The 14098-nt window shown below is 40.0% G+C and overlaps 1 protein-coding gene and 1 pseudogene across 2 annotated transcripts in view; one reads left to right on the top strand and one right to left on the bottom strand.

Moving 5' to 3' along the window:
• Nucleotides 1-2997: 2997 nt before the first annotated feature.
• The window catches only part of SUDS3 (SIN3A corepressor complex component SDS3), a 150772-nt gene continuing 139671 nt past the window's right edge, over nt 2998-14098 (bottom strand). Inside the window, exon 15 of one of the 2 annotated variants that reach the window (XM_081790702.1) lies at nt 2998-3100. In XM_081790702.1, the coding sequence (XP_081646828.1) occupies nt 3040-3100 (61 nt within the window). In that variant the 3' untranslated portion in view covers nt 2998-3039. The remainder of the gene's footprint in view (nt 3101-14098) is intronic. The other variant, XM_081790704.1, reaches the window with a different exon arrangement.
• On the top strand, nt 3882-12193 carry LOC132665188 (histone H3.3C-like; annotated as a pseudogene).

The following is a 14098-nucleotide window of genomic DNA, read 5'->3' as shown; positions in this document are numbered from 1 at the left end:
TAATACCATCTATCTCATGGGGTTGTTGTGTTAGGTATGAGGTGCTTCTAAGGCCTGACACATCACATATGTCCAAAAATTATGAATTTGACCCAGTGGTAGACAATCCTTTTTTTTCCCCTACCAAATGTTCATTACTCTTCCCTGTAGTAATAGTTCTTTGGGTTTCCTTTGAGTAACCACTCCTCCTCTCTAGAGTGGTTCAAGGGATACTAAATAAATCCACCGTGAGTTCAAGGCTGAATCTGTATGAATTTTCTAGGGCTGCATAGACTAGGTAGCTTAACAACAGAGACTTTCTCATGGTTTTGGAAGTCTGAGGTCACGGCAGTGGCAGGGCTGAGCTCTCCTGAGACTTCTCTCCCTGACTTGCTGATATACTTCCTCTCCCTGTGTCTTCGTGGAGTCTACCCTCTGTGGGTCTGTGTCATAATTTCCTCTTCTAATGAGGACTCCAGTCATGCTGGATTAGGGCCCACTCATATGACCTCCTTTAACCTTAATTACCTCTTTAAAGGCCCTGTCTCCAAATACATTCACCTTAAGAGGTCCTAGGGCTCAGGATCTCAACATATGAATTTGGGGGAGTCACAATTCAGCCATAACAACTTGTAACCGAGATCTGGCCAGAAAACTCTCCTCCCCCTAATCAGAATGATTGATTCAATCCTAGACATTTTTTTAAACTTAAGTACAGAGAATTTCTTCATCTTCAAGGTGTGTGTTGCAAAGACAACGTGGAATGGAGCTACTGTGGTCACCATGTGGAAAAGGTCAACACAGAAGAAAACATAAAAGAGAAATGGAAAGAGAAAGACTGAGTCCTGAAATCATCTGAGCCTCTGGATCCTGCTGCACCTAGAGCTCCCTTTGACAGTTCACTCACAGAACCCACTAAAATCCGCTTTTGTGGCTTGAGCCAGTTGGGAGTTGAGTTTCTATCACTTGCAACCAAAGAAGTCTTGACATGCATGCCCCTACTTATTTTTTTTAATGTTTATTTATTTTTGAAGTGGGGGGGAAGGAGCAGGGAGAGGGAGACAGAACATCCAAAGTGGCTCCGTGCTGACAGCAGAGAGCCCAATGTGGGGCTCAAACTCACAAACCATGAGATCACGAACTGTGCTGAAGCTGGACGCTTAACCAATTGAGCCACCCAGGCGCCTTAGCCCCTACTCAATTATTAAGGAGCTTGTAGAGCCCAAGTAAATAGAATGGGAGAGGATTGAGGAACAGAGCTGGAAAGTAGAGGAATATTTACAGAAATTAGGCAGGTAACCATAACCATTAAATGCAGGAATCAGGGTAGATTTAATAACAGATGTATATTCCTTTAACCTAGCCTAATGTAAGAAAATTTGACTCTGCATGGTAGTTAAGACAAGGAGTTCTTCACTAAGCCATAGACTTCTCGAAGACAGCAATATTGTCTCATTCAGATGCAGTGTAGCTCTGGTGCCCAGCATGAAACAGGCACACAAAAAATATTTGTGGACTTGGATGAGCTTACTAAGAAATCTTTTGCACTTTATGGTTCAATATAGACATCCTTTAAATAATGGATTTGGCATAGTATTATATCTGCATTCACTGTTGAAGAGTTACATTGATAATCATAGAGCAGCCAAGTATTAATTTTAACAATGTCTAATAACTCAGAGAAGAAACTCTCAAGTGGGTCCCCTCACCATTAGCTGACCTGTAACTGGCCCCTTCTTTACCCATCAACTGCATTATAATTCTCTGTTGCAACATGGAACTACTTGGCGCCCATTACAGCCCCTTGTGAAAGGGGTTTGGATGGGAAAAGAGGAGAATGTGTCTTTATGACACTGGATAACAGCATGGAGTGGGCAGTGTGACCTTGCTGTACTTGGATTACTGCACCACTGGAGAAGAACACTGAACTTCGGGTTTCTATCTGAGTTTTGACTCTGAGTTTCTATCAAGCTGCTGGTAACCTGCCTGTCCTCCTCTCTGGAGAGAGATTACTCCTTACCCTGGAAAGGAAGTAAATGTCTCTGGCACATGGAGCTTATCTCTAGGTTTACCACCTCCGAATATAAGCAAATATCTTCCAGGAAGAGGACAGAACTTACTCATCCTGGGATGTCTCCAGGAAGAGAGAAGGTCTCTACCTTTGGTTTGCTATTCAATCATTCCTAAACAAAGACCATTTGAGAACCCAAGAAATCCAGGGAGAACTGTCTCCCAACAAATACATGTTGAGATGATGCAGGGAAGGAATCTAGATTCCTGAGTCACCAGATGGAGGATAGCCTTCCCCAACCCATGACCAAGGCTTTCTCTTACCAAGAAATATACTTTCGTGATGCTCAACCACTTGGTCTTGTCTATTATGGCAGCTAAGGTTAACTATCTTGACTAATAAAGATGACTTTAATGTACACCAGACAAATTATACTTGCATGAGGAAGAAGAGAGTTAGATAATATGTAGTAAGTTCCAAATGATAAGGATGGGGATGGGATTTGGGAGTGGACAGAAGATTATGAAGAAGTCTTCATCTTACTAGTGATAGACTAAAAGAAAACAGAATTTGAAAGACAAGCCACAGTTGTCCAGGGACGCACCCCCCAGTCTCTGCACACCCAAATGTCATCAGCAGCCCCCCTCCCCACTCTCGTGCATGAACATTACAGTGAGCCAAAGCTGTGAATGACTTTCACACCAGTTTAGAGCTTTTCAGATCATCTTAAGCTCAATTACAGCTAAACCAATAATATACCCCAAACATCATTATTGGAGAATCACCAACCAGGCCTGCTAATTGTATTTGCAGCTTCTTCATCATATTAGTCAAGTCATAAGTGCAGCATGCTCTTCCCAGAGGATAACCGTTCACAAGGCCAATTTCCTTAGGATGAGACTTTCATATCACATCAGTTTGAACTAATGTGTCTCGGGAAATAAACTGTCAGATCAATAACATCTGCAACCAGAAAATATTGGTGGCAAATAGCAGAGTACAGCCTGCAGTTCAGACCAATATGATCCTTACCTGACACTTGGAAGCTGTCATGACTCAGAAGCTTTGGGGCTTTCCAAGGGGTCAATTTGGAGATGCTGTTCACATTCCCTGGCAAGACACAAGGAAGCTTCATTATAATACTTTGTAACCTTTTCCTCAGAGGCTCACCATATCATTACTAACCTGAAAAAAGCAAACATTTATTAAGCCCTTCTGTGTTCCAGGCTTGATGCCTTGAGCAGCGTATGTAATGATAAGCAGTCTTTATGGAAGTCCACAAAGGAGTTCAAATTCTAGATCTAAAACTTCGTAAAGGCAAGTTTCCTTACTTCTCTGAGTCTCAGTTTCCAAATCTGTACAATATGAAATAACAATAACTACTTTCCAGGGCTGTTTTAGTGATTGAAGAGAAGGTATGGGTTGTGCCCACTGTAGTGCATAGCACACAATAGGTGCTCAATAAATAATAGTTATTGCTATGACTCTAGGTACTTCTTTGTAACTGAAGTTAAACAAATTAATGTTTCCTCCTCAAGTGGGCCATTTGAGGGAAGTTTACCCACCAATCTAGATTGACTCACATAATCTTTCCAGGGAAATATAAAAGGCATGCCATTCTGTTTTTGAAGTAACAGAAAAAAACTGTCAGCTTCTCTTCTTGATGTTTTCCTATATTTTCAGAAAAAAGCCCTTGACATAACCTAGCATTCTATGAGTATCAGATAAAGATTGAAAAGTCAGTAAAGAAATACAAAAAGCATGGAAGGCTGAGAAGTATTTAACAATCCAGAGTCGGGGTTCCTTTTGAACCAGTAAGTCCTGGGATTGAATTCTAGATCAGGCACTTAGCAAAGATGTGACTTTAGGAAAATAACAGAATTTCTGAGCCATGGTTTACTCAATGCAAGACAGCAACACTGTCTGCCTCCAGGAGGTAAGGTCAAAACTAAATAAGGTGATAAATAGTCAAACTTTAGTGACTGTTAATTCTCATCCCCTCCTTCTCATCTCCTATCATTACAAGCTTCAAGTTAATTCAGTAAATGTGTATTGGGCACTATGATGGACACCGGTGATACCGTGTAAATGACACTGACAAGGTCACTGTCTTCATGGCTCCAACCACATTCTGGAGGGGAAAAGATAAATTACTCAGCCAATCCCACAAATCAATGGAAAATTACATTTGTGAGGAGAGCTAAAAAGAAATGATGTAGGGCATTAATGAGAGTTCTCTAAAACCACCTGGCTGAGGCATTAAGCAAGGCCTCCCTGAAGAAGATCTCTCTCTCTCTTGCCCATTCTGGGTTGTAAGCATATTTCCTAATGGGGACAGGACAGAAAGTGGCACTGAGGCGGTAAGCTAGGGCCCAAGTCATGCTGGGCTTTACAGGGTAAACTGCAGGGCCACCATGTTGCACAGCCACGGGAGACACCAATTAACTGAACACACAGCCTGTTTTGCAAGACCAGCAGCCTTGGGAAGCAACATGCAGAAAAGAGAAACCATAAATAAAATGCAGAGTGTGTAAGAGAAAGCATTCAGAAGAAAACAATTATGGAACCTTCAAGTGCACCTGTGATGGAGTAATAGAGCAGACCAACATTCCCACCACATAAAACCAGAAAAGCCAGATCGAACACAAACACACAAAAATTCTATTTGAAAGCCCCAGGGTGCCTCCAAGACTTGCTGTACAAAAATCCTGAAAAGAAAGGAAGTTCAGTGAGATGCACCTGACATTGGGCACATCACCTTTTCCCTTGGGGGCACTGATGACTCTTAAGCATCATGGGGAGAGAAGCTCAGAAGCAGGGCAGAGGGCAGCTGCTAAAAGGCATAGAAGCCATCAGAGTGGTTAGGATGCTTCAGGAGGGCAGGAGACAAAAACTAGTATTCGGGGATGTCAGAACAGCTAGGAGTTGAAGGTCCAAAACAATTCCTTCCCAGGAAAGGAAGTAATGGGAAGTGATCCAAAAACACTGTGCCAATTTTCCCCCATTTGTGCTGTATTAGGTAAGCAGTCTAGAATGAAAGCAACGATACGAGACCTGACTTCTCAACGGACTTGATAGAAGCAAAAAGGCAATGAAAGGAGATGATGTCCAAGTTAGAATTCTACACATCCTGAAAGTGTGTGAATTCTACACATCCTTCGAGGAGGAAAGTGAAATAAAGATATTTTCAAATACATTAAAAAGGACAGAATTTGCCACCAGAAGATACAAGTGAAATAAACAATACTAAAGAGGGCTCTATAGGCAAAAGGAATATGATCCCAGACAGAAATGTAGGAAAGACTAATGAGCAACAGAAAAAATATGTATGAGGTAAATCTAAATGAATATGGAAAATATTAACAAGAATTCCCTGTGGGATTTTTTTCCACTTTATTTATTTTAGAGAGAGTGAGCATGAGCAGGGAAGGGGCAGAGGGAGAGGGGGAGGGAGCTAGAGAGAGAGACAGAGAGACAGAGAGAGAGAGAGAGAGAGAGAAAGAGAGAGAGAGGGAGAATCTCAAACAGGCTCCAGGTTCAGCACAGAGCCCGATGCAGGGCTCAATCCCACAACCCTGGGATCATGACTTGAGCCAAAATCAAAAGTGGGGACACTCAACTAACTGAGTCACCCAGGTGCCCATCCTATGGTTTCTTAAGTGCATGCACATTTAAGTGAATACAATTAAAAACACAAAAGGCAGAAAGAAGATACATTAGAGTATAATAAGCCCTAGAATTTCTGGCAAGTGGTAAAAATACTAATTTACATTAGACTCAAATAAACAAAGAAGGAATGTCTTAATTTCCAGAGTAATTACTAAAATAAGGTATAAGTAATAAGTTAATAAAAGAAAAACTGGTTTAATTTAAAAGTTTTTTTTGATTGGTCCAAATTAAGATTAAAAAGGGGGAAGGGGAGTAGAAATAGAAAGAATAGTAATATTATAGATATAAAACCAAATATATCAGTGATTATATTACATGTAAATAGACCAAATATTCCAATTAATAGACCTACTGTGTCAGACTATATCAGAATGAAACAGTTATATGCTGCTCATATGAGATACACCCTAAACATAAGGACACAAAAAGGTTGAAAGTAAAAGGAAGAAAAAAAAATAAAACACTAACTAAAAGAAAGGCAATATAGTTACACTAATATCAAATCAAGTGAACTTGAAGGCAAGATGCATAACTAGATATAAAGAGGAAAACTCCAGGGGCGCCTGGGTGGCTCAGTCGGTTAAGCAGCCGACTTCGGCTCAGGTCATGATCTCGTGGTTTGTGAGTTCGAGCCCCGCGTCGGGCTCTGTGCTGACAGCTCAGAGCCTGGAGCCTGTTTCAGATTCTGTGTCTCCCTCTCTCTGACCCTCCCCCATTCATGCTCTGTCTCTCTCTGTCTCAAAAATAAACGTTAAAAAAGAAAAAAAAAAGAGGAAAACTCCAGTAAAAAGGTTAATCCACCAGGAAGATATAACAATTTTATATTCGTAAGCACGTAATAGCATACTTTCAAAATATACAAATCAAAAATCTAAAAAGAAAAGTAGACAAATCCATAATAGTAGAATATTTTAACAACCTCTCTCAGGAGCTAATAGAACAAGCAGACAAAAAAACTGGTAGGAGTATAAAGATCTAAGCAACATGATTAATGAACTTGACTTGTTTGACATTGGACTGTTTAGCAAGAGACTGGACACAGCTTTAAAAAAAAAAGTGGCGGGGGGGCACCTGGGTGGCTCAGTCGGTTGAACATTTGACTTCAACCCAGGTCATGATTCTCGCTCTGTGGGTTTGAGCCCCGCGGCGGGCTCTGTGCTGACAGCTCGGAGCCTGGAGCCTGCTTTGGATCCTGTGTGTGTGTGTCTCTCTCTGCCCCTCCCCTGCTTGCACTCTGTCTCTCTGTCTCCCAAAAATAAATAAATATTAAAAAAAAAAAAGGATTAATGAAACGGGATAAGTCAGTGGAAAACATCCACTGCACCCAATGATAATAGAAGACACATTCTTTCTAGTGCACACGGAACATTGGCCCAAAATGACTAGAAAACTGGGTCATAAGACAAATGGAAACAAATAGCAAAGATGAATATCATTCAGAATATATATTCTTACTACAATGTAATTATGGAGGAATCAATAATGATAACTTAAAAATCTTTTAGGGGCTCCTGGGTGGCTCAGTCGGTTGAGCGTCCGACTTCAGCTCAGGTCACGATCTCACAGTTCGTGAGTTCGAGCCCCGCGTCAGGCTCTGGGCTGATGGCTCAGAGCCTGGAGCCTGCTTCCGATTCTGTGTCTCCCTCTCTCTCTGCCCCTCCCCCATTCATGCTCTGTCTCTCTCTCTGTCTCAAAAATAAATAAACATTAAAAAAAAAATTAAAAAAAAATAAAAAATAAAAAAAAAATAAAATAAAATAAAAAAATAAAAATCTTTTAAAGGCTGCTCAGAAATTAAGAAAAAAAGTCACAAGGGGCACCTGGGAGGCTCCATCAGTTAAGTTCCAACTTCGGCTCAAGGCATGATCTCAGGGTTTGTGAGTTCAAGCCTCACATCAGGCCCTCTGGTGTCAGCAGAGAGCCCATTTGGATCCTCCCTCCCCCTCTCTCCCTGCCCCCCACCTCGTTCTCTCTCTCTCCCTCTCTCTCTCTCTCTCTCTCTCAAAAATGAATATTTTTTAAAAAGGAAAAAAATCACAAAGGAAATTAGGAATACTTTATTAGGAATAAGATAGCAGAAAGTATGGAAAGTAGCTAATGCCCTCTTAAACAAACACTTAAGGCTTGAAATGGATCTCCCAGAAAAGAAACAAGGATGTTAATCAATAATATAAATATCCATCTCAAGAAGTTAAAAAAAGAACAATAAATCAACTCAAGAAACTAGGAGGAAGAAAATAATGGAGATAAAACCAAAAATCAATGAAATAAAAAGAAAACTTACAATAGAGAAAATCAAGAATACTCAAAATCGGTTCTTCAAAAAGGCTAATAAAAATTGATAAGTGCCAAGTAAGATCTTATGGGCATTGAAAAGATAATATTATTTTTAATCTTACCATCTTTAATATTAAGGATAGAGTACTATAAACAACATTATGCCAAAAGAATTTGACAATTTAGATGGGACCATACAAGCTAGAAGAATACACCCTACCAAAACTGACACAAAGAAAAATAAAAAATGTGAATACTTCTGTATCTATTAAAGACATTGAATCTGTAATTAACACTCCCACAAAGAAATCTCCAGGCCCAGGTATCTTCACTGGTGAATTCTTCCAAGCGTTTAAAAAAGATGTAACACTGACATACACAACCTCTACTAGGAAATATAAAAAAGATGAAACATTTCTCGATTCATTTTTTGAGGTCAGCATGACCTTGCTACAAACACCCAGATACCAAAACCTGACAAGTAAATTACAAGAAAAGAAAATTACAGTCCAATCTCTTTCACATACCCGGATACAAAACTCCTAAACAAAATATTGTGAAATCAAATGCAGTACTTACATAAAAAGGATGTTATATCGTGACCAACTTTGGTTTATCCCAAGAGTACAAAGTTTGTTTTATGTCTGAAATCACTAAGACCCTCCATATTAATGGAACAAAGGACCAAAAAAAAAAAAATTAAAAAAAAAAGTTCCTCTCAATAGTTGAGGAAAAGCATTTGAAAAGAGTCAAATACTCACTTATTGCTTAATTTTAACAATCTAAGTCAGTTTTGATAAGGAATAGCTACGAAACAACCAAAGCCATCATACATAATGGTGACATATTGAAAATGTCTTCTCTGAGGCTGGGAATGAGTTAAGGATGCCCATTTCCACCACTGTTACCCACCACATCTCAAGTCCTGCAGAACCAGCTGTTCGGCCCATGCCTCTGGCAACTTCCTCCTCCTTCCCTCTACCCAGTTAAAACCACTCCTGCAGGTCGGCTGCAGCCACACCATCCTGTTCTCCATCATTAATGGACTGTATGTTTCCATGGCAGCCACACCTCCAAAGGGTCCAAATCCCAGCCTTGGCAATGAGGAGGGGGGGTCCTTCTAAGTTTCCAAGTGTCTTCACTTATTCACTGCCTTCTCCAGTCACTCTTCTGTGCTCTTTATTTTTTTTTTTTAATTTTTTTTTTTAACGTTTATTTATTTTTGAGACAGAGAGAGACAGAGCATGAATAGGGGAGAGGCAGAGAGAGAGGGAGACACAGAATCTGAAGCAGGCTCCAGGCTCTGAGCTGTCAGCACAGAGCCCGACGCGGGGCTCAAACTCACGGACCTCGAGATCGTGACCTGAGCCGAAGTCGGCCGCTTAACCGACTGAGCCACCCAGGCGCCCCTCTTCTGTTCTCTTTAGAGTTACCCTCTACCCTCTGAACTAGCTACCCACCTTTTTACTAGTTGTACTAGCTAACACATTTTCATATTAACTTTCCCCTGTTCAAATTACTGGCCTGGTTTCTGTCTCTTCACTGAACCCTGACTGATACGAGACGTAAATAAATGCAGAAATAAATAATGTTCATGGATTAGAAGACTCAACATTGTAAAGTCATTCTCCCTAAATTAAGCTACAGATTTAACAAAACCCCAGTCAAAATCCCAACAGGTTTCTTTTTTTGTTGGAATTGATATGTTAATTCTATAATTTACATGGAAATAACAAGGGTCCAAGAATATCCGTGACAATCTTGATGATGTCAAGATTGGAAAATTCAAGCTTCCAGATGTTAAGAATTATGATAGGGGCGCCTGGCAGGCTCAGTGGAAGAGTCCATGACTCCTGATCTCAGGTTTGTGAGTTCACGCACCAAGCTGGGTGTAGAGATTAAATAAATAAATAAAAACTTTAGAAAACAATTATGATAAAGCTACAATAATTAAGACAGTGGGGTAATGGTACAAGGTGAAACAAAGAGCTCAGTGGAAGAGAATACAGAGTCCAGAAACATACCTATAATATGTTTCTGGAACTTTTCATCACTCCAAGATTTACCCTGATTTACGAGAGACATTATTGAAGTGCAGTAGGGAAAGACATTATTTTTGAAAACTCAGTTGATGGAAATCCACACTGGGGTGGGGGGGAAGCATCTTGCCTCACAAATTACATACAATAATAAATTCCAGGTGGATGGTAGACTTAAATGTAGAGGTACAACAATAAAGTTTCTGAAAGACAAACCTAGGATAGGTGAAGATTGTTTCCACAGGACCTATAAGACACTTTCCAATTTAAATTATCCTTAAATTTGATGTCATTAAAATTAGGAACTTCTGTTCATTAAATTCACCAATAAGATATTGAGGAACTGCTAAACTGTTTTCCTCAGTGGCTGTGCCTACCAGGAATATACAAAGTTTCCACTTTCTTCACATCCTCACCAGCACTTGTTTTTCCCTTTCATTATTTGTTTTTCTTTCTTTCTATTATGGTCATCCAAGTGGATGTGCAATGGTATCTCCTTATGGTTTTGATTCACATTTCCCTAATGACTTACAAAAGAACTGAGTACTAATCCATGCTACAACTTAGATAAACCTAAAAATCAGTATGCTAAGTGAAAGCAGCCAGACACACTAGGTCACATATTGTATGATTCTATTTATAGGAAATGTACAAAACAGACAATCTATACAGACAGAAAGTAGATTAGTGATTGGCAGGGAAGGGGGGGGGGGATGAAGAATGGGGAGTGGCTGCTTAATAGATTTCCTCTTGGAGTGAAGACAAGTTCTAGAACCAGATGGTGGTGATATGCTTAAGCAACATAATAAATGCACATGAAGACACTCAACTGTATGCTTTAAAACAGTAAAAATAATAAATTATATGTATTTGTATTTTCCACAATTAAAAAAACAAAACAAAACACCTCAACAAGAAGAAAATGAAGGGGCAAACAGAGTAGGGGAAGATATCTGCAATACCCAAAACTACAAAAGCCTCATAGCCAGAATATACACAAATACACAAATTGACAAAAGAGACAGCCCAGTTTTTTTAAATGGGCAAAAAACTTGAACAGGCACCTCACAAAGAATATATAATCAGGAAACACAAAGTGCTCAATATCATTATTCATTAGGGAAATGCAAATGAAAATTTCAATAAGACACCACTGTATACATGCCAAAATAGTTTAATCCTTTTAAAATGACAATATCAAGTGTTGTTAAAGAAACAGAGTAACTACAATTCTCCTTCACTATAAGTGTAATGAAAATTGATACATTCACTTTGGAAAAGTGTTTGGCATCATCTAAAATAGCTGAACATACACATACCCTATCATCCAGCAAATCCACTCCTCAAAATAGCCCCAAACCAGAAACAACCCAAATGTCCATCAGCAGCAGCATGAAGAAATACATTGTGATATATTCTAGAACGGAATATTATGGAGCATTAAGAATAAATTACAGCGGGGGGCGCCTGGGTGGCGCAGTTGGTTAAGCGTCCGACTTCAGCCAGGTCACGATCTCGCGGTCCGTGAGTTCGAGCCCCGCGTCAGGCTCTGGGCTGATGGCTCGGAGCCTGGAGCCTGTTTCCGATTCTGTGTCTCCCTCTCTCTCTGCCCCTCCCCCGTTCATGCTCTGTCTCTCTCTGTCCCAAAAATAAATAAAAAACGTTGAAAAAAAAAATTAAAAAAAAAAAAAAAAAAAAAGAATAAATTACAGCGGTTAACTGACACCACCACACTGCCATGGTTACCTAATGCCAGTGCCTCTAGCTCACTGAGCTCCAGACAAAAAAGAGGGTAAGGGCTCTACACCAGGGCTTGTACAAAGCAGTCTGCCTATAAATCTACTGGTGATAAAGCACCGAGGAAGCAACTAGCTACAAAAGCCACTCGTAAGAGTGCACCCTCTACTGGAGGGGTGAAGAAACCTCATCGTAACTGGCTTGGTACTGTGGCACTCCACAAAATAAGACATTATCAGAAGTCCACTGAACTTCTGCTCTGCAAACATCCTTTCCAGCATCTGGTGCAAGAAATTGCTCAGGACTTCAAAACAGATCTGTGCTTCCAAAGCACAGCTACTGGTGCTTTATAGGAGGCAAGTGAGGCCTTCTGGTGGGCCTTTTTGAAGACACCAACCTGCGTGCTACCCATGCCAAACATGTAACAATTATGCCAAAAGCCACGCAGCTAGCATGCCACATACGTGGAGAACATGCTTAAGAATCCACTATGATGGAAAACATTTCATTCTTTAAAAAAAAAAAAATTATCTTCTTCCAGTTATTGGTAGTTCTGAACGTTAGATATTTTTTTCCCATGGAGTCAAAAGGTACCAAAGTATATGATTCCAAGTGGAAAAATAGGGGACAGAAATCAGGTATTGGCAGTTTTTCCATTTTCATTTTCCGTGAATTTTTAATATAAACGTGGGGACATAAAGCATTAATGCAAGTCAAAATGTTTCAGTTAACACGTTTCAGCAGTTCAACTTTATAACAATTATAAATAAACCTCTATATTTTTCTAGAAAAAAAGAGAATAAACCAAAGCTACATGAATAAGATTCACAAACATAATATTGGCCAAAAGAACCCAGATAAAAGAGCAAATTTCATAGGAGTCCATTTCTATAAAGTTCAAAAACAGGCCAAAATAGCCTATGGAGATAAAAACATAAGTAAAAACAGAAAGTTACCTGGAAGAGGGCACAGAGGCATGGCTAGGGCATAGGCAAGATTCTAGCTCTTAATATGGGAGGTGATTACGTGGGTGGGTTCATGAATTCACCAATCTATATCCATATATTTGTGTACTTTCTGTTTGAATGTTACACCTCAATTAAAAATTGTTTTTAAGTGGCTGGATAAACAAACTGTGGCATAGACATACAATGGAATCCTACTCACCAATGAAAAAGGAATGAACTATTGGTACCTGTAACAACTTGCATGAATCTAAAGGGCATTATGGTGAGTGAAGCAAGACAGTCTCAAAAGTTACCTAGTATATGATTCCATTTGCATGACAGGCTCTGAAAACAAACAAACCAACAAACTACAGAATGGAGGACAGATCAGTGGGTGCCATGGGGTTAGTTTTAGTTTTGGTTGGCAAACTGGTCCCTGGACACAGGGGACAAGGGGAGAGGCTAAAGAGGCAGACACTTTGATTGGCAGGTGGCATGTTTAGTAAGTGAGGGAACTCCTTTAGGAGGCTTGTTCTGGGTGGCCCCAAGCCAAGTAGATCCCTACACTAGCCACTAAAACCTTAAAAGTTTATACAGAGGCCTTAACTATAAGATTCAGTGACAGATTTGGTCCACATAGTCTATGTTTTTCAAAATGGCTTTTACTGTGGGAATGGTGGGTGGAACTCACATTTCAAGGACAGAGGAAGAGGTAAGGGGTCTCCAGTTGCCCAGATCTAGTTCTCAGGTCAACTAGTGGTCACGTCCTCTACCTGTTAGGATGGGTCAGGATGGGACACAAGAGTATTTTCGGATTATGGAATAGTTCTCTGACTGTGGTGATGGTTACACAAATTTATATGTATTAACATTCATGAAACTGTGCACCCCTCCCAAAAAAGTCAGCTTTATTGTATAATAATTTTGTCAATGAAAAGTGAAGTACAGGCTTTGCAGTCAGACTTCCTTGGGTTTGAATAACAGACTAGGTGTTTATCTTGAGACAGATAACTTAATCTTCCTACTTCCCAATTTCCCCATAAGAATAATGGAGGTCATGGTGACCACCACCCTCCATAGGGTTTTATGAATATAAAATATGCTAAAACATACAAGCATTTAGAACAGGTGGTACATAAATGCTTGACAAATATTAGTGATCATTATTAGTACACATATACATCATGTGAAATTTTTGTTATAAAGTGTGTAATTTTTAAAAAGCATTACTTTTTGGGGCGCCTGGGTGGCTCAGTCGGTTGAGCGCCGACTTCGGCTCAGGTCACGATCTCGCGGTCTGTGGGTTCGAGCCCCACATTGGGCCCCTGTGCTGACAGCTCAGAGCCCGGAGCCTGTTTCAGATTCTGTGTCTCCCTCTCTCTGACCCTCCCCCATTCATGCTCTGTCTCTCTCTGTCTCAAAAATAAATAAACGTTAAA

The sequence above is a fragment of the Panthera onca genome, chromosome D3 (genome assembly GCF_046562875.1).
Source record: "Panthera onca isolate mPanOnc1 chromosome D3, mPanOnc1 haplotype 2, whole genome shotgun sequence".
Classification (NCBI taxonomy): domain Eukaryota; kingdom Metazoa; phylum Chordata; class Mammalia; order Carnivora; family Felidae; genus Panthera; species Panthera onca.
Note: the sequence above shows the minus strand (reverse complement) of the source record. Positions and strands in the feature narration are given on the sequence as shown.